General features: G+C 23.9%; 4 protein-coding genes across 4 annotated transcripts; 2 read left to right on the top strand and 2 right to left on the bottom strand.

Annotated features, from left to right (window-relative positions):
• Nucleotides 1–824: 824 nt before the first annotated feature.
• Nucleotides 825–6,262, bottom strand: MKS88_002344 (merozoite surface protein MSA180; the record flags this gene model as incomplete). The annotated part of the gene is made up of 2 exons (XM_067215346.1): nucleotides 825–4,474; nucleotides 4,555–6,262. 2 exons carry the CDS (start codon nucleotides 6,260–6,262, stop codon nucleotides 825–827), a joined length of 5,358 nt encoding a protein of 1,785 aa, XP_067073781.1.
• A 2,475-nt stretch (nucleotides 6,263–8,737) lies between these two features.
• MKS88_002343 (GDP-L-fucose synthase) lies at nucleotides 8,738–10,747 on the top strand (the record flags this gene model as incomplete). The annotated part of the gene is made up of 7 exons (XM_067215345.1): nucleotides 8,738–9,085; nucleotides 9,409–9,691; nucleotides 9,818–9,994; nucleotides 10,133–10,197; nucleotides 10,315–10,350; nucleotides 10,487–10,553; nucleotides 10,692–10,747. 7 exons carry the CDS (start codon nucleotides 8,738–8,740, stop codon nucleotides 10,745–10,747), a joined length of 1,032 nt encoding a protein of 343 aa, XP_067073780.1.
• Nucleotides 10,748–12,616: 1,869 nt separating this feature from the next.
• Nucleotides 12,617–15,586, top strand: MKS88_002342 (translation initiation factor eIF-2B subunit delta; the record flags this gene model as incomplete). Its single annotated transcript, XM_067215344.1, has 1 exon — nucleotides 12,617–15,586. One exon carries the CDS (start codon nucleotides 12,617–12,619, stop codon nucleotides 15,584–15,586), a length of 2,970 nt encoding a protein of 989 aa, XP_067073779.1.
• Nucleotides 15,587–16,913: 1,327 nt separating this feature from the next.
• MKS88_002341 (thioredoxin-like protein) lies at nucleotides 16,914–21,538 on the bottom strand (the record flags this gene model as incomplete). The annotated part of the gene is made up of 6 exons (XM_067215343.1): nucleotides 16,914–17,304; nucleotides 17,510–18,383; nucleotides 18,674–18,761; nucleotides 20,345–20,417; nucleotides 20,931–21,161; nucleotides 21,384–21,538. The coding sequence occupies 6 exons, from the start codon at nucleotides 21,536–21,538 to the stop codon at nucleotides 16,914–16,916; spliced, it is 1,812 nt and encodes a 603-aa protein (XP_067073778.1).
• Nucleotides 21,539–21,709: the final 171 nt, after the last annotated feature.

Raw genomic sequence — 21,709 nt, 5'->3', positions numbered from 1 at the left:
GTGATAATCGGACGCATGTAAGTATATATGTATGTATGCAGGCATATATGTACTCCTTTTTCTTTTGTGAAAAACACTATTCAGGTTAATCTACATTTATTTCATACAGGATACTCAAACTGCTTTTGAGTTTTATCTCGAAATATGTATTTTTCTTTATACTCGAAAGAGCAAAATGTAGTTTAATTTAGGTACCATTTTTATACGAACATTTTCATTTTTCTTTATCCTATATATATATGTATGTATATGCGTGTATGTATACTATAAATGTATATATATATATATATATGTATACATGTGCATATCCTCTTTGTTTATCATAAAGTTTTGTGTATACCACAGATTAGCCATTTACAACTGCAGTGTTTGCTTCGAATATATGTTTCTCGTGTTGCTTATTTCTTAACGTGACCATATGTTGGTTAAAAAAAACTAATTAGAGATTTGTATATAATTTTGACTTCGGAATAAGTAATTCTTCATGAGTTTTTAATCATTCCTTTGTATTTTAAAATTTTCTTTTCTTGATATAACTCCCATGTTTTTATTTTATTTTACTATAATTTTTTTTTTTTTTTTTGGAGTCCCCTATTTCGTCTTTTTCAGTGTCTCTTCCAGTACCTGCTTGTGTAGTATATGTTATATATGTTCTTGTGTTTGTTTTTTTTTTTTTTTTTAATTTAAAAATTTTTGGATCCTTCTTCTGACCATAGATATTACATTCAAAAGGAAACACGCTGTTGAGTATATGATTTGTTAAGTATAGGCTCCGCTGAACAAACACTGCGTTATACGTACTCTCCCTATTAAGCAGTGCCTTTTCAGGCATATCCGGTATTACTTAACGCAGGGTGATTTTCATTAGGGATGTAGTTAAAGAAGAGATAATTTATACCCTCGTCTAAGATGATGAATGTATTTAATGATATAAATTTACCATTGTAGGAAAAGAATTGTTGATTTGCTTTGATTTCTAATACTACTTCTAATATACTTTGCAATAGGGCAACATTTAATACGTTTATAGTTGTTGTAAGAACAATATTTGTCATAGATGGATTATCATTATATATGACTAATTTATATTCTTTTAGGTTATCTTTAAATTGAGGAATTTTAGAATTCAAATCATCATAATATTGTGAAATGTTATTGCTTATTTTTTTATATTCATAAAATAAATATTTATCTATAGAGTTTCTTGAATGTTTAGTTATATTTTCATTTTTAGATATTGACAATTTGATATTATCATTATTACCGCTATCATTATTTGGTTTATATAACATGAAACCATATGGCGTAAGCCAAGTATCAATAACCATTTTTTCTGTCAACACATCTTCCATATAAATAAACATAACATCGTAAATATCCTTTTCATTAAAAATAATATTATTATACGATTCTGTATTCAAAATTATATCTTTTTTAGAAGAAAAGAAAGTAGAGGTAGAAATGTTAGATAACTGTTTTGCATATTTATTTTTATTAGAATATTGTTCATAAAAAAATATAATATGTTTTTCTATAAAATTTTGTGTATTTGTAGTATTCTCTAAATGTCTGTCTAATTTTTGATTTTGTTTAACATCATCTAATTGGAAAATACCACATAAATCTTCTACATACATTATTAAGGATATTTTTTGTAATAAAAATATAAAATAATTAACATCAATATCATATTTTACTCCTAATTTGCTGGTAAAATAAACATAGACAATATCCTCTTCTAAATTTTCCTGGAATATAATATCTTCATCATAGTTTATGTTTTCCAGTAAATTATTGATATAGTTCATATTTTGACAGTACACTTGGGTTTTCCACACATGTATATTTTTAAAAAAATAAATTAGATATTTTGCCTTTATACTCTTTTTCACATTGCTATCGTTATTACCAATGTTGTTACTATTGCTGTTACTACTGATGTTGCTTTTGTTGCTATGATATTTCTTCTTTGTTTTACCATTTAGTGGTAACGAGTCCGTTTCACTAGTATCATTAGCATGTATATTTTTTGCGTACAAATCTTCTTCTTTTTTATTATCTATATCTCCATTTTCAAAAAAGTTATATTTTAAATTTAAATCATCACTTAATTTATTTTCATTGTTACTTTCTTCACTCTTTTCAAATAAACCCGTATTTCGTTTCTTTTCATTATAAAAATCTTCATAATTTTGTGGACTTTTTAAAGGAACCCATTCACAATCCCCTTGTACTTTAATAGGGGAAGATAAAAAGTTGTCCTCGTTTTGTTTGTTATTGTGTTTATCCAATGACTTTACGTTTGGTAAGGTAAAACATCCTAAGTGGGATACATGTTTACCATTATTTTGATTAGAAGTGGTAGATTTAGAGGTAGATTTACCGCTATTCCTACTAGGTGCATTAATTTTAGAAGCATTTACTTCTTCTAAGATTTCTAGATCGTGGTCATCTTTTCCTAAGTTGCTGTAGGTTGGGAAAAATTGGTTACCTATTCGAAAAGAGTTGATATAAAATATTTTTGAATTGACTTCTTCAATAAGAATATTTTTTACATCCGTTAAATTTTTAAAATTTACTAATGGTGAATTGTAGTATACAATTAATAAGTCCATGTCTGGATATGTAAAATTGTTTACAGTATTATCCGTAGTATTACTATTATTTTCTACATTTAATGTTCTTATAGTAGGAATATATCGTTGCTTGTGATAATACACATTTTCATGAAAATCATCATCATCGTCATCTTCATTTTTAACTGCTCTTTTATCTACTTCTAGTTTTCCATGTTTTCTAATATAATTCAATTTATCTTGTAGAACAATTAATTTATCTAATAGATAAGAAGGAGAGAACTTTTCTGTAAATTGTGATTTTTTCAATTGATAAAAATTCCCCTTTAAACCTGAATTATATTGTATGTAATAGCTAATAATATTGTTAGTATAAAACTTGCAAGGACAGTTTAAAGGTATAGTATATTTATTTAAATTTAATAAAAGTAAAAATTTTTCAAATTCTGCATCATTAAATTCATATTCAGAATTTTTTGTTACTACTGTCATACCTTGATTGTTAAAAATTAATCTCATTTTTTCGTATAACAACATATCATTATTTGACAATTCTAAAACATTTGTTATACCCATACAGTAAGATGCACAAATACTCTCAGTAAACTTTTGTATAAACATAATAGTTTCAGTAATATTAAATACATTTAAATATTCCATTACATATATTAAGTCTTTAAAATTGTTCTTTAAAAGACCTTCTCTAAAATCGAAAAAATTTAAAAGCCCAATTGTACCATTCTGACCAATTTTAACAAACATAGTATCTTGAATTTTTTCTTTTTCTTTTTCATCTACCAAATCAGTTTTTGTTTTCATTTTCCTACTTTTCATTTCTTTTCTTTTATGTATAGGTCGTTTTTTACTCTGTTGTATAGCATCATGTTTATTATCGCCCAATTGATTATTTTTCATTTTGCTTGCATTTATTTTATTCTTGTTAATAGTTGACTCTATGTAACGAGCAAGTTCTGTTAGTATATCCAAGAATAATCCTATTTTATTTTTTTTTGTATTACTCTCTTGGTTTTCATAATTGTTTTTTAGCATATGTTCTTTTTCTAAAGCCTTCTTCTGAAGCATGAAATCGTACAGGCTCTTTTTGTTTTGCTTTTTATTATAATTATTATAATAATTATTATTATATTTTTTGTATCTATCGCTGTATTTATCGCTGTATTTATTGTTGTATTTATTGTTGTATTTATTGTTGTATTCGTTATTGTATTTATTATTGTATTCGTTATTGTATTTATTATTGTATTTATTATTGTATTCGTTATTGTATTTATTATTGTATTCATTATTGTATTCATTATTGTATTCATTATTGTATTCATTATTGTATTTATTACTGTATTTATTACTGTATTTGTTGTTGTATTTGTCGTTGTATTTGTCGTTGTATTTATTGCTGTATTCATAGTTGTATTCATTATTGTGCCCATTAGTGTACCCATTATTGTATTTACTATTACTATTATATTTTGGGGATCCGGTGCTATTCAGACTATACATATAATATGGATTGTAGTAAGTGTACGGAAAATGTGAAGCCTTCGCCTCGCTTTTTCCGGGTTTTTTATTACTCATTTTCATCCCATTTATATTTCCTCTATCTTGCTCGTACTCGTTACTCCTACGATGTTGAGTTTTTCCATCATCATAATAATAATAATTGTTACCTTCTTTGTTCAGCTCATTCCCTTTTTTCAAATATCTTGCGTTGTCTGCGTATTCACTTGAGTCATCATACGGATAATATTTATTAGCTTTTTCTTCCATCCCTTCAATCTTTTTATTATACATATGATCATATGCTTTATTTGTATTATATAAATTTTCATTCACCTGTTTAATATCATTTGTATTCACAATATCATCCCCTTCTCCCTCATCTTCACCTACTACAGTGGGCACTTCCTTAACAAAATAACTGTTATAATCCATTTTGTCGCTTTTTTTTTTTTCTTTTTACTCTCTTGATTTATTTCAGTATATTCATATTTCTCCTGATGATTAGATCCACTGTTTGAGGGGGGCTGGTTGATATAATTCACATAATTTGTGTAAAAATTAACTTTAAATTCTCCATTTGAGTTATTATTTAATTTAATACTTTTCATCGCAAGCAAATTTTTTAATTTCTTTTGTATATATTCAACATTCTTATTCTTAAATTCTTCTTCATCATATTCTTGATCGTCTCCATATTGGTAGTTCTCTTCATTCTCTTGCATGGGCTTGTCTTCTTTTTTGTGCTCGGCCTCATAACTGTGTGCGACTTCTTTTTCGGGTTCATTCGTATGACTGTGTTCATAATGTTCCTTATGTTCATCCTCTTGCTTGGCCTCATACTCATAATTGTGAGTCTCTTCTTGTTTGAACTCGGTCTCATGATTTGTCTCATCCTCATGATCGCTACCATACACATTATTATAATTAAGCTGATGATTTACTTCACCCTTAGAAACGTCATCAGGTATAGGTTCATTCTCAGGATTAGGCTCAGCCGCATGATTTGGCTCAACCTCGATATCGCTATCATACACATTATTATAATTAAGCTGATGATTTACTTCACCCTTAGAAACGTCATCAGGTATAGGTTCATTCTCAGGATTAGGTTCATTCTCAGGATTAGGCTCAGTCGCATGATTTGGCTCAACCGCATGATTTGGCTCAGTCGCATGATTTGGTTCAGTAGCATGATTTGGCTCAACCGCATGATTTGGCTCAACCGCATGATTTGGCTCAACCTCATGATTTGGCTCAACCTCATGATTTGACTCAACCTCGATATCGCTATCATACACATTATTATAATTAAGCTGATGATTTACTTCACCCTTAGAAACGTCATCAGGTATAGGTTCATTCTCAGGATTAGGTTCATTCTCAGGATTAGGCTCAGTCGCATGATTTGGCTCAACCGCATGATTTGGCTCAGTCGCATGATTTGGTTCAGTAGCATGATTTGGCTCAACCGCATGATTTGGCTCAACCGCATGATTTGGCTCAACCTCATGATTTGGCTCAACCTCATGATTTGACTCAACCTCGATATCGCTATCATACACATTATTATAATTAAGCTGATGATTTACTTCACCCTTAGAAACGTCATCAGGTATAGGTTCCTTCTCAAGATTAGGCTCTTCATCAGGTATTGGACTGTCCGGGTGATTTGGTTTTGTTTCTTCTTTATGATTTTCTTTATTCACATCTTTGTCATGTTTAGTGTGTATTAAATTACTGTGTAATATTAAATTAATCAAGGTATGTCCTTTTTCATAAAAAGTGTTAAAGTATTCTTTTTGTTTTTCCTCAGTTAATGTATCTACATCAACATAAAATTCACTTAACACCCCCGAGATATGTATTATTCTTTTATCGTGATCGTCCAAAGTTACATAAATATTATGATGTTTAAAGAGTGCATCCAAAAATTTATCAAATTTATCATTATCAGTTGGGTGTAATTTCATATTATTTATATTTTCTAATGCAATATTTATATCTTCTCCATTTTTATATTCTTTATTATTGATAAACGTATTAGTTAATAAAGCTAACAGTATAGCTTTTTTATTTTTGTCTTCCTCATTCGGTAATGCATTATGACCAGAAAAAAATAAAAAGGACAGAATAATAAAGGAAAGAGAAAAATAAGCAATTCGTAGCATTATTAGTTTGTAATGCTATTCTATAAAGATATAAAATAAACAAAAGAAAAAAAAAAAAAAAAAAAAAAAAAAAGTACAATTAGGAGGAGGAGAAATAAACTTCAACGCAAATATTTAATAGTGAATATTTCTAATTTTTTTTCCTTTTTTTTTTTTTTTTTACACAGCACACATTACTAATATACATGGACAAATATTTAATTATATTTTATTTTACCTTATTGAATATTTATTTAGAATATTTCTAGTTTGCGTTTCTTTCAGCTATCATTATAAGATGTGTAATTTTTATGGAGAAGAAAATTTTTAAAATTAAACTTATCCATGAAAAAAATATATATATGTTTAAATTTTTAATATTATAGTATCAAAAACTATATATTATATATATATAAATTTTTTTTTTAATTTTAATTCTTTTTTATAAAGAATGTGCAGGATAAAAAGAAAAAATTCGCTGTGTGTTGATCCGAGAAAAGACAATTTTGTTCTTTTTGTTTCGTTCTGTTACATCGAAAGAAAATTTTTTCTTATTTACTTTTTTTTTACCTTTTTTTTCACGTTTTTATCTCCTTTTTTTCACATTTTTTTTACTTTTTTTTCTTATTTCCAGTATTAATTTTCATCAAAAAAGAGAATTTTTTTTTATGAGAATTTTTCATTTGAGTATTATATTTAACATTTTCATTTGCAATTTTTATTTTCCCTTTTTTTTTTTCGTTCTTTTCCGTTCATTTTATTTTTTAAAGTACACAGTTTAAAGGGATCATAATAATAGATATTGCAAGCAAATGAAATGAGTAAAAAGAAAGTTATGTATCGTTTTAATCCACCATGTTAAACAAAAAAAAATTAAACAAAATTCTTCTTTAATGTTTATTTACATACCCGAGATAACAAGAATTTTTTTTTAATAAATTTATGTGGAAAAAAAAAAAACTTGTCTATTAACAATTTAGATTTTAATTTCAAATTAAATACGTAAAATTGTGAAGAAAAACTTTCTGTTATATATTCCTTTTTTTTTTTCTTTTTTATTAATTATATTGTCTGATAAATTTTTATAATTTTAGAAAAATTAAAAATTAACATTTGCTTTAACTTTTTTATTTTTTCTTATTTTCTGCAAAAAGGTACACAAAAAAAACAAAAATAAATATAATTATAATAATAATATTGCAGATTATAAAAAAATATGACGTAAGCGTAAAAAGGATAATTATAAATTACATGAACTACCCATAGAATTATTTGAAAAAAGGAACATTCGGAGAAAAAATTTCTTAGTAAAAAATAAGAAGGTATATGAAATTCTAAAAAAGTCGTAAAGAGTTGTTCGAATCATTATGAAGTTAAACAAATTAAAAATTAAATCAAGTACAATTTTGTGATAAGCTAATATTTTATTGCAACACATTTTGTGTATAATAATAAAATAAAAAAATTATTAATATACAAAATATTTTTCGATGAAAAAAAATTAAAATTTTTTTGTAAGTAAATGGTACAAATATGTACTTACATGTATGTTTTACGTAAAATATATAATCCCCCTTTCATCGTAAATTATTGCTCTTAGTATTGATCTACTTTCAACAGCTGTTAGCAGCTCATTATAATTCATAAAATAAGTGCACTCTTCTTTATTTTTCAAATATATTTTTCCTCTTAATGTTAATAAATATTACATATATTAAGTGAAAAACGTGTTATGTCTTTACTGTCTTAATATTATTTTATTCTTATTTTTTTTTTTTGGACATGTCGTATAAAGTATAAATTGTTAAGCATTTAAATCATAAGAATAAAGGACGGAATGTATATACATTTATGATTTATTTATTTGTGCGTTTGTTTATATGTGAATATATTGCATTTATTTATTTATTTATTTTTTTTTTCATGCGTTTTCCAGAAATATACGTGTGCAAAAGGAAAAAAACCTTTTGGTTCATTTTCTCGAGCGGGATATATATTCATATTTTTCCTTTTATTAAGCATTTTTTGATATTAATATTTTTTCCTTCCTATTTTTTTCTTTCATTTCATTTATTCCTTTTTTACTCTCATTGTTTCCTTTTTTTTTTATTTTTTTTATTACAATATAATTGCTATAAGACCTGTAAATAAGAAGGATAAAATGTAAAATTCTCATTTTTTTTTTAAAGCTTATTATGCAACATTTTCCAAATAAAAATTAAAAAAAAAAGAAAAATGTATTACAAGTACTACATAATTACTATGTATCATATATAATTAAATGCATTAATATTTCAAAATATAAGTAGTTGGTCATTCCTTTAAAAAAGTTTATATCATTACACTTTTTTCTTTTTTTTCTTTTTCTTTTTTTACATTTCTATATGTATACTCGTTCGCACAAATTCGTGTATAGTTGCGTAACACAAGTTCTACATTTATGAATTTTCCTTTTTACAATTTATTTTATTTCAGTTATTTTAATTTTTTTTTAATATGAAAAGAATTTGTCTAGTAACTGGTGGATCTGGTTTATTAGGAAATAGTCTACGAGAGGTGATTAAAAGTGAAAATGTCGATTTCACAGAAAATGAAAGTGAAATAATTATAAATTCAAATGATAACAAAATAATTAAAAAATATATATTTTTAAGTTCTAATGTATGTGATTTAACAAATTTCGATGATACTGAAAATTTTTTAAAAAAAAATGAATTTACTGACATAATACATTTTGCGGCACATGTGGGTGGTCTATACGCTAACATAAATAATAATTTGCAGTTTTTGGTTAATAATTTAGAGATTAATTTAAATGTAATTAAGCTGTGCCACAAGTATTCGGTAATAAAAAAAAATATTGTAAACACGTATAAAAACTTGTCTTAAATATAAATAATTGCATCATCAAACAAACAAACGCCCGAATAGAAGAAAAAAAATAAAATAAAATAAATAAATATATGTATATATATATATATATATTATATGCGCTATAAAGAATGATTATTATTAGAAAGAAATAAAAAGGAAAAAATAGAATATACACGAATATAATAGTTGTGTCTATATAAAAAGATAAAACATAATAAATAATAAATGGTAATACATTATATCGAGGATTCATTTCTTGGCTAAAAAAAATTTTTTTTTTATTGATCTTGTAGATTACTAGAGGTATATTTACTTTATCTACTTGTATTTTTCCGGAAAAGTGTAATTTACCTTTAATTGAAGAGAATATGCACGAAGGACGATGCCATTTAAGTAATGAAGGTTATAGTGTATCGAAAAGAGTTTTAGAAATTTTGGTCAGGTTTTATAGGGAAAAATATAACTATGAATGGATATGTATAATACCCACAAACATATATGGTAAATATGATAACTTTAATTTGGATAATTCTCATGTAATTCCGTCTATTATCCATAAAATGTACTTAGCTAAAGGTATATCTTTTTGCTTTTTCCCTTTCCTTTTTGTTTCATTTCTTAATTGACATGTTTACACTATTTTTAACATGTATATATAGTTCTATAAATATTTTTCAATTTATAAAAAATTATTTTTTTCAGAGAATAACACAAACGTAAAACTTATGGGTGATGGAACAGCTGTCAGGCAATTTATTTATAATAGAGATGTAAATAATATATTATATTATATCCTGAACACTAATTATTCAAAAAATTTAACAATTATTAAAGATAATATTTTTAATATTATATTATCCACTAACATTCCTTCGAATGGTGCGCAAAACAGATATCCGTATATCTTTTTATTTTCTTTAATATGTTCAATCTTTTAATATCTTTAATATATTTAATCCTTTTTTTTAATCAAGTATATATTATAGTTAACAATTCCTTTTACTGTTTCTTAATCAGAATTAACCGTTAAAGAATTAGCTGACAAAATTAAATGTTACTTAGGATTTAACAATGAAATATTGGTATATATTTATGGAAAAAAATTCTTAACAAAAATGATACAAAGAAAAAAATAAAATATACAAAAAATTAATAAATGAGCTATAAAAATACACACGAAAAAATTACATTTTTGTTAGTTTGACAAAACAAAAGACAATGGAATTCACAAGAAGGTTTAAATTCAATAATATTCAGGATAATCAAAATAAAAAAATAAAAAAAAATATAAAATTTCAGAAACTGCGCAATACTAAGTAAATATAATATATAACACACAAGTAAAATTTTTTTTATTATACTTTTTTTCAGACATCAAGTAACGGAAAATTAATGAAAATATTAGACAAATCCTTTTCATTTACTGATATTAATGAAGGTTAAATAATAAGAATAAAAAAAAATAATTATTATGTTGCGAAATTATTTAGTTTGTTCAAAAAAATTGTATAATATATATATATTATATTAATAATTTTTTTTTCCATTTATACATGCATTTAATGCGACGCTGCAGGTTTAAAAGAAACTATTGATTGGTTCATTAGAGAATACGAAAATATAAGAAAATGATATTATATCATGTAATATTTTATATTCATCTACCTCATTTTATTTTATTTTTTTTTATTTTATCTGTAAAATTCTGGAGAATACGAAAAAAAATTATTTAACATTGAAAAAAATTGAAATGTGATTGGTTTTTCTAACAATATATTTTTTCTGTCTTAATTTATATATATGGATGCATATCATCTGATGTAACACCTTATTGTATCTTCTTATTTTTTACGATGTCAAAAATCAAATAAAAACATGTTTTATGTAGTTTTCTATAAATCGAATATTCTTTGGGGGTAAACACACGTTAAGGAAGAAACAGATATCACAGTACTCTTATGTATATATATATATGTATATATAATATATACATACATAAGTACCCATATGTTTATATTAAAAGCATACAGCTTCTATATTTGGAAACTTTTCACTTCATACTTATATCCCTAATAATAGCAAATAAGATTTTCATGCATGTACACTACAATCATACGTATATAAAAAAAAAGGAATGAAATTATTATTTAATATTTCTACATTTTTATTTCTAAACCTTAACATTCTGCATATTTGCTTAAAATTAAATTTATAAATTTTTTTTTTTTTTGGATTTTATAAAAAATATGCTCTTTTATTTTTCAGTTTTACCTTTTTTTAAGTATATTTTTTACTAATAGATTTACATAAGGTTTATTTTTCAGATTATAATTAAACTTTTGCAAATATAAAAGTAATACATTTTTTTTATTGAAGTTTGTGTATATGTATAAATATATATATATATAATACTACAAGGCACGCATATTTTTTTTTAGTAACTTAATTTTAAAAAATATAATAAAAAAAAATAAATTTGTTATACATATTTTGTCATTTTTTCGATTAAAAATGTACGATTGTACTATTAAATTCATAAGAGTCACACTGGTACAATGCATATTTTTATTGTATTGTTTACTGATCTTTTTAAGTAAGTAATGATTTTATTAATAACTATTAAAATTCGAAAAAGGGTAAAATTTTAAATGAAGCAAAATTATAGTAATATTTCTTTGGTTTAAAATTACATAGTTTACTTATTATATTTGAACATTTATGATTAAATGCACAATTTCATGTACTTATTATTCCTTATATACTTGTCCCCCTTTTTTAAACCTGATTTCTTTTATTTATAGGAAAAATGAATGATAATAATAACCCAGTTATGCATGTGATTGAAAAATAAAAAATTAGTATCATTTGTTCAAAGAGGTACAAATGTTTGTTAGAGAAAGTTCTTTTCACATGTATGTTTATAAACATATATATATATATATATATATATATATATATATATAATATACTTGTAATACGTATAATTTTTCATATTTTACACATTTTATTGTAATTAAATACAACAATTTTGTTTGTATCTCATGTCATAATATTTTTTTTTTTTCAACTATATTCTTTTTTTTTTGAAAGTATTTATATAAAAAAATAAAAAGATTTTTATATGCATCTTAAAATGTTTAATTTATAAAGCTTTAATGTTATTTGAGCCTCCACTTTTTAATATATGCGTTAGTTACACTCAAGTATACGTGCATTTATATATGTATATATGTTATATGCATATGTGCATAAATATGTATATATATACAAATATATGTATTTATATGTGTATACTGTATATAAGGTATTACAACAGATTATGTATTAATGACAAATTATTATCCCTTTTTGGCCCCATTAACGTGTAATTGGCCATTTAATTACAACCCTATCATATATATATATGTATATATTTTTGCGTGCTTTATTTTTCATTTATCCATTTTATCGTAATTTTTACTTAATATTTTAAAAGTTTTATTAATTTCCTATGGCTAAAAAATGGAAGATAAATCTTATTTAATGTTTGCTAAAAGAAAAAAAAAAAGAGTTAATGGGAAAATTAATAAAGAGAAATTGAAGAAAAGTTTTTTAAAAAATGAAAAATATGTGAGAGTTTCAACATTAAATAGAAATATTAGTAAGAAAACATTCTTACACACATTATTTAAAAGCTTTATTAAACCATACAATGAAAAAAATACAGCATTTTATTCCATTTTATGCATTATTAATAATATTTATAAATGTCATTACTTTACTAAACACCGCTGTTTGATATGCAAACCATTACATGAAAGGACATTGAAATCGCAAGAAGATAATGTAACTTACAACAGCAGTGATGGAGATGATAATTATCTTTTCCCATATAATATATATTATAACTTGAAGAAAATAAATTTAATTGAATCAGGTAAGACAAAAAATAATTCAAATAATAATAAATATCAAGTTATTGACAAATCCAATGATATTTCATTGAGTCATAATGTAACAGGTAAATTGATACAAAAAAATGAAAAGGAATGTGGATTTGAGAAAAATACGGAAGAAATTGAAAAAGAGAAGAAAAAAGTGTTAACAGAAGAAAATAAAAATAAAGAGGGAGAAAATGAAGAACGAGATATAATATATCAGGAAAGAAAAAATATTGTATTATCTGAATCTGTAAAATTAAATGCATTAAATAATAAAACAAAATTAAATGTAAATATTATAAAGAAGAATATAACAATTAATGAAACACAGGTATCTAACACCTGCCCTGTTCAGAATTTTTTAAATACAAGAATAAATTTGACAAATGTGCAGCAATATCATTTTTTATCTCATGATAAAATAAATTATGTAGATTTATATAATTTTGATATATTTGATAAAATAAATATATATGATAAAATATTATTAGACTTGAATCAAAATGAAATTCATCCAAATGTATTAAGAACAGGTATATTTTTTAACAAATATATTAATACTACTCATAACCATAGGAATGTTGATTTGTTAGTTGCATTAAAATCATTTATAAAGGATTATACATTGCCCCCATATGAACCGATAAATAGACATATGAAGGTTGTAATAGATAAAGAAATAAATTATATTATTATGTGTAAAAAACATAGTATTAGCATGGGAGAAGTGATTAGATGGTTTAAAAATATGATAAGTGAACATATAGGTAAAAGTATACTAGAAGAAACGAAAGTAATAATTACGAATAATATTAATAATTATATAAGAACGAAAATAGTAATTCCTTCAATAATTATATCAAATTATGTGTCGGAAAATATAATTCATGATAGTGATATTTTATTAATATATACTTTTGATTATGACATATATTTATCCATTGTAAAAGCAAGGAAAAAAGGAAAAAATTTTGAAATCATATTAGTTGATTCAGAACCATATAAAAACTCATATAATATAAAATTATATACAAAATTAGGTATACCAGTTACTTATACATTAATTAGTGGTCTCTTTTATAATATAAAGAGATGTACAAAGGTATTACTAGGTATTGACGCAATTATACATAATAGTGTATATGGCTATGTAGGAACAAGTATTATATGTATGATGTCAAATATAAACAATATATATGTTTATATTGTTTGTGAAACATATAAAATAAGTAACAAAATTATTATTGATAGTTTTAGTTTGAATAATATAAATAACAATTTAGATATATATGATTATATATATATGCATCACTATCATCATGCTACTCCTCACAAGTGTGCATCACAAAGGGATAAACAAGAGGATCATGGATTAATGTTTAGTAAAAAATTAAATACCTTCATAGAATCGTATGCAGATATTAAATCAAATAGTGTTTTATTCAGTAAAAACGGCGTTGAAAATAGAAGCAGTTGTTATAGTAGCAGTGGTAATAGATGTAGTAATAATAGTAGTAGTGTCTGTGGTAAACCCATCATTACTTATTGTGTTTCACAGCTAAAAAGAGCTAATTCTTCACAAAATGGAAGTAAATTTACCTCTACTCAGAAGAAAGAGCAAACTGTAACATGTGAAGATCAACCGACAGAAAAATTTCAAGGAAACGAAATGAACATTGGTTATGAAAAGAATACAGAACAATACAGTAGCAATTCTTGTTATTCTCTTCATATTAAAACAAGCACAGAACATGAATCGAGTAATAATGTACTAAAAAGTGTGAGCACTGTAGAGGAAAAAAATACTTCCTTTTTTATGAATAGTTACAAGGAGGAAAAAAGGGAAAATTCTATTTTAAAGGACGGTCTTTATGAAAAATTAAATATTTATAAAATGAACGAAGAAGAAAGTAACATAGAAGAAAAAAAAGGAAATACGTTTTCTTTGAGTCATATTAAAGAAGTAAGTAATAATAGTAGCAGTATCATTTCAACAAAAGGTATACTAAAGCAACCAATAAGTGTATTCCGCGATATTAAAAATGAGAGTACAAATATTTCCATAACTTATAAACAAAGTTGTGCAAATCTTTTAAATGATGATAATAAAAATGTTAATAAAAATAATAAAGTATTTTCTAATTTAAAGAGTGATAAAAATTATTGTGAAAAGAGTAAGTACTCTTTAAATTTTAGAAATAGTATTAATATTAATACTATGCCAAATAATTTGAACAAACGAACAGAATATAATAAACTCGAAGAAGATAAAATTTGTTGTAATAATATTTGCAATTCCATTTGTAATTCCATTGGTCATATGAACATAAAAAATGTTTGCACAGATAACTATATTGAAACGAATCTTTTTAGCTCTGTTTTATCACACATAAATAAAATTAATTCAAACACTGACAAGTCTTTTTATGTTGCTAATATATGTAACGATGTAACCCCTCTCAAATATATCAGTTATATTGTTACCGAGGTGGGTGTATATACAAATGAAAATAAAAACGCTTTAAACGTTTTTATGCAAAATAATATCTAAATTTTTTGTAAATACTTACATACATGCGTAATTTTTTTTTTTTTTTTTTTTTGTTCTTTCCATCCTGTCCATTTTTCGATATGTTTTGTATAATTTCCGTCATCCGTGTATCCTTTCGTTCATACATCTTTTTATTAAGTCGTTCTTTTCATTTCTTTTTTTTATGAGCAAAATGAGCATGTACATATAATACATGTTAATACTATTATTATATGAACATGAATTTTTATTTCAACAAATATATATATATATATATACCATTATGAATGAATCTTGAATAACTTTCCGTATATTAACTAGTTAAATAAATGTATATCTATGTATGGGTATATATGTAATTTAGAAAATAAGTTTTCAATGAAGTACTTACCCCGTAAAAAAATATATGACTCTCCTTAAGTGGACTAAAAAATAATCTAAAAATATGGGGGAATAAAATAATATATTAAATACATATATATGTATATGCTTTGTAAAATTATCTATAGCAATAATTAATGAGTGTATTTCCAATGTATTTTTATATACCTCATTTTAAGTAAAGCAAAAAACCGGCTGCTCGATAAATCTACAGTTGGTGAGAAAAAAAAAATCATAAATTAAAGGCTCAATTTTAGTACCCGTAACCCATATATTATTAATTAAAAACCTTTTTATAATAGCCAATTTTGCATACCATGCTAAGAGTTAAAAAAAAAATGCTCAGCCGTCGACAGAGTTTCTTTGTATCCCCTTTATATAGAATTTATAAAATTTTTATATAAAATCGTATTGTTTTATTTATAAGCTTGAAAAGCGAAATTTAAAAGAGGGAGGAAAAATATGTTTTCTTATGAAAAAGTTTGTTACAAAAGTGATATGTAGCAGTAGCATAACAGTTCGTATTTTAAAATTTCAAATGTAAATGAAATTAAAAAAAACAAAAGAACAAAAGTTATAAAAACAAAAACAAAAAGTCGTAAAAATTACAGACAAAAAATAATAAAGATTATTGATGGAAAAATAATTACGAATTATATATTTATATATACATAAATTATTAGCAAATCATAAATACGAAAAAAAAAAGCCTAATATGTCACAATAGCCCAAGTAGGGAATTTCCATGAAATTTTTTATAATGATTGATTCTACTAAAAATAAAAAATAAAAAAACAAAAATACATAAATATATATGTGAAGGTATTTTTAACATTAATTTTAATTTTTGACCTTACATGAGCACATGTATGAATACGCTAAATTTTCGTTGGGTCACATTTTTTCAAATAAATGTATGTATATACATATGTATATACATGCATATGTTAAAAGTATTTTATATCCTTCAGCTTTCAATATCTCTCCTGTAATTTTTAATTTTACTTCTATCTTTTTTCGTATATTTTTTTTTTTTTTCATTGCTTACATCTGAACATTGCATAACCAATGCAAAAGCAGAAAAAACGATAAAACATAATATGTAGTATATTATGTATTTTTTAAAATGATCAAGTACTCTACTAAAAAAATATGAATTCTTGTGCACCCCATTCTCAGAATGTAAATTATTCTGCTGTTCAGGATTTCCACGAGGGTTTTTTGTATGAGCTCCATCAAAATGAAAATTTTCTTCTTTATGTAAATTACCTTTACTATTAATATAGACAACCTTTCTCAACAATTTCATGAATTCCTCTTTAACATCATTAGGGATTAATATATCATCATTTGTTTTTCTGAAAAGATGAAGACAGATCAATGTAAAATTTAAGCACAAAAAAAAAAAAAAAAAAAATATATATATATATATATATATGTATACTATGATGCAACTTAAAATGGTGTATGATGTAAACATGGGAATATATTGTATATATGAATGTATATACATATATGTATATCCACACACGCTGCATCAAAAAAGTAACAAGAGAAACGTACGTATTTTCGTGAGGAACGATTATTCCCTCTCTTTTCGGTATATTGCTATATAAGGGTGGAATTATATTTTGTGTTACATTAGGTATATTGGGAGCAACTGAATTTTTTTGGTCGTTATTATTTATATTTGGTATGATATGCTTTTCTTCAAGGGAACTATGAGCATCATGAGTATTACCTTCTTTATTATCTTTTTTTTGATTTTTTTTGTCACCTGCTTCATGATTTTTATTATGATTATCATTGGTAATTTCTTGGCTATGATTTACATTATCTTTTTTGTTGCCGTCTTTAAGGGGTACTTCATGGTAATCCCCATCATTATCTTCGTGAAGTTCATTATGAGCTTTTATTTCTTTTTTATAATCATTATGATTTTTTTCATTTTCTTTTTCCTTCTTGTCATTTTCTTTTTTCTTTGGTTTTTTCTTTACTTCTTCATCCTCCTCCTCCTCTTCATCTTCATTCTCGTCTTCATCATCTTCGTCCATATTCTCCTCTTCATCATCATTCCCTTTGGTCTTTTTTTTATTTCCTTTTGTTTCATCATCCTTTTTCTTTTCTTTTTTTTTTGAATTAGCTTTTAAATTATCTTCGTCTTCTTCATCTTCTTCATCTTCTTCCATATCATCCTCTTCTTCCATGTTATCTTTATTGACTTTTTTTTTATTATCATTTTTTTCTTTATCACTGTTTTTTACCTTATCACTGCCTTTTTCTTTTTCTTTATCGTTATGTTTTTCCTTACCGTCGTTTTTATCGTCATCACTATGTTTTTCCTTGTCATGTTTTTTTTCCTTATCTTCTTTATTTTCTTTTTCTGTGTGTTGTTCTGATTTATCAGTTGCCTCATTTTTTGAAACAAATGAAAAATCTAATAATAGAACAAGCATAAAAACGTATTAGTCATTGAACATTATGCTTTAGGTAATGTTTACATTTAAAAAAAGTGAGCACAAAATTTGCATTTACGTTTATTTATATTATCCTCTACTTGTACACTAATAGAGTTTCTAATGTGTACAAGGATGTACATATATACATATATATATATATATATATATATATATATATATTCACATGTACGCACATACAAATACATACAGAATAATTTGCATCATATATCCCTTAGTTCTAGTCAAAATTCTTTTTTTTTTTTGTTACCTATAAAATTGCTTAAATTGTGCTTATCATGCGTGCGTATCCTTCTCTTTGATGGTTTTATGGACTCATGATTTTTAAGTATGTTACTCTGCGAAAAAACAAGTATTTTGAGTGAGAAAATAAATAAATATATACATATTTATACGCGCTTATATATAATTCATTCACAAATACGTATACACATGTTCATACATATGCACATCTTCACATTTCAACAATTTCATTGTCTACAACTGCAAAATGTATATATATGCAGAATACATATTGTGAAAGGTAAAATTACATATACGATTTTTCTTTTGTGGAAAATGTGTTTTATATAAACACATTTTACAAAAATAATAGCGACGTTTATAAAAGGATAACTAAAAAATCCTTTTTTATTTTTTTATTTTTATTATATTATACTTTATTATACTATATTTTAATATATTGCATTTGATTATATTACATTTTATTATATTTTATTTATTTTTATTTTTTTATTTTTATTATATTATACTTTATTATACTACATCTTAATATATATTGCATTTGATTATATTACATTTTATTATATTTTATTTATTTTTATTTTTATTTTTTTTTTTGTTTTAATATGATATAAACTAAATAAACGTTAATAAACTAAGACAAGCAATTACTTCTAATATTTTCATACGTTCGAATTTTTTTGAGACTGTGTAAAGGAACTAATATAGTACAGTATAACCAGATACAATATGCTCATCTTTCTTTTTCTTTTTATCCTTTATTATATAACAAAATTATTCATAACTCTCATGTTACTTCTGCGAATTGGAACCATTACTATGTTTAATTTGGAATTTTTCAAAAAAAATAAAATAAATAAAACAATAACAAAATGGTTTTATGGCATGTAACCCCATATATATTCATACATGTTTACATATATACTAATATATATACAAATATATATACAAATATATATACAAATATATATACAAATATATACATATATATATACAAATATATACATATATATATACATATATATATACATATATATATACATATATATATACATATATATATACATATATATATACATATATATATACATATATATATTCTTATATACACAGTAAATATATATCATTTACGCGCTACACAATATTTCAGACTAATAAATTTTTTATCTATTTGATGAAATAAATACATAGTTGTCTTTAATACCACGATTTGCATAATCATCCTTAGTTATATTTCCCTGCACATGTATGCATGAACATGCTATAAACAAAACGGTTTACGTATAATAGGAAAAAGAAATATTGCTTGCATAAAAATGAAGGATTGTATAAATATGCATATTTTTGTATATATATATATATACATGTAGACATCTATGTGTAAACAAAAACATGTATATAAAAATATAAAAAATGAAAAAAAAAATAAGAAAAATATACATACGTTTTAAATATACTAAAATGCTGTATTTTATTTTAAAAATTGTAGTTGCAGTTGAAAAATTTTAATGTACTTTTTATCGAAAATTTTATAAATATTAGAAAATCGTTAGAAAGTTTATATAACATTTTTATAACAAATTTAGGTAACTGTATATAAAAAAAACAAATACTGTTAAAAAGATACATATCATTTTTTTTTATTTTTCCAGTAGAACATTTTTTTTATTAGTAAAACGGCTTTTGTAAAATAGTAATGTGCCTCTACCCATTCCACTATGTAATCGTAGCAATACATGTCGCCATTATATCTTAGAAGGAAAAAAAAAAAATATATATATATATATATATATATAAAATAAATGAGCAAACGAATAAATGAATAAATTAATATAATAAAAAAACGAATGCATGCATAAAAATGGTTGAGAAATAAAAGTATAAAATAAATTTCATAACAGAGAGAATTTAAAAAGGACAAATTAAATAGTCAATGTTATAATAATTCTATTTACACTTAAAAGAAAGGTACAACTTCTCATTATTAGCATACAAATATGTGAAATACACAGAAGACAAATAAGCATAAAAAATCTTAGTAATTTCACAATATAACATTAGAAATATTTATTTTTAGATGACGTAGTTATGTAATGTTACTACATTTTATTTTATTATATTTATTTTATTTTTTTTTAATAAAAATGTGGATATGTAAAAATACAAGTATGCGCTAAAAGCAGGATATTTTTAATATGTTCAGATAAATGCTGTAATGTTGTAAGTTTTTTTTTTTTTTTTTCTTTTTATCTTTCTCGCTTTACCTGAAGGCGTTACTTATTTTCACGTCCTTATTTGAGTTCAGAACTTTGAAAAGTAAGGAGTTATATTTTTTTTTATGAACTGACGAGACATACAGCATTACGGGCAAAGAACAAATGTTTAAGAAATTACACAAATCCTTAGAATTATCAATGTTAAAAATATAAAAATCTAATTTTATTTCGTTTTCCGTTAATATTCTTGCTACTTCTCTGAAAACAGTTATCAAATTACTGTAAAAAAAAAGAAAAAAATAGGATGTCAATGGGACAGTATTATAAATATGTGCACATGTATGCGTGTGTATATATGTATAAATGTAAATTTCCATAAATGTCGAGACGTCTATTACACATACAGGTTATCGTACGTACAATTATTTTAAGGTATGCATAATGTATAATGAGTTTCATTCGTATACAAAAATATTATTTAATTTATTTTTTAAGAAGTACTTTGAGTCAGCATCCCATTTGGCATATACATAAAGAACGAAATCGTTCTTTGTGTTTACATATAAATAATCTTTGTGATATTTTAAATTTTTAATATTTAATGTACTATCTAACGTATATTTTTTCTTTTGATTATTTTTTCCTGATGTTAACATTTTTTGAAATTCATGATAGCTTAACTCTTTTATTTCAGAAATTATATTTTTGCAAAAAATACATAAAAAAAGCAAGAAAAAAAATACTTTCATTTTATCAAATAAAAAGAAACAGCTCCTGGACCTTGATGTATTTATAAATATATACCTCCAAAAAAATTGAAGTGTAAT

Source organism: Plasmodium brasilianum, chromosome 8 (assembly GCF_023973825.1).
Source record: "Plasmodium brasilianum strain Bolivian I chromosome 8, whole genome shotgun sequence".
In the NCBI taxonomy this organism is placed as follows: domain Eukaryota; phylum Apicomplexa; class Aconoidasida; order Haemosporida; family Plasmodiidae; genus Plasmodium; species Plasmodium brasilianum.
This window is presented reverse-complemented; position numbering and strand designations above follow the sequence as displayed.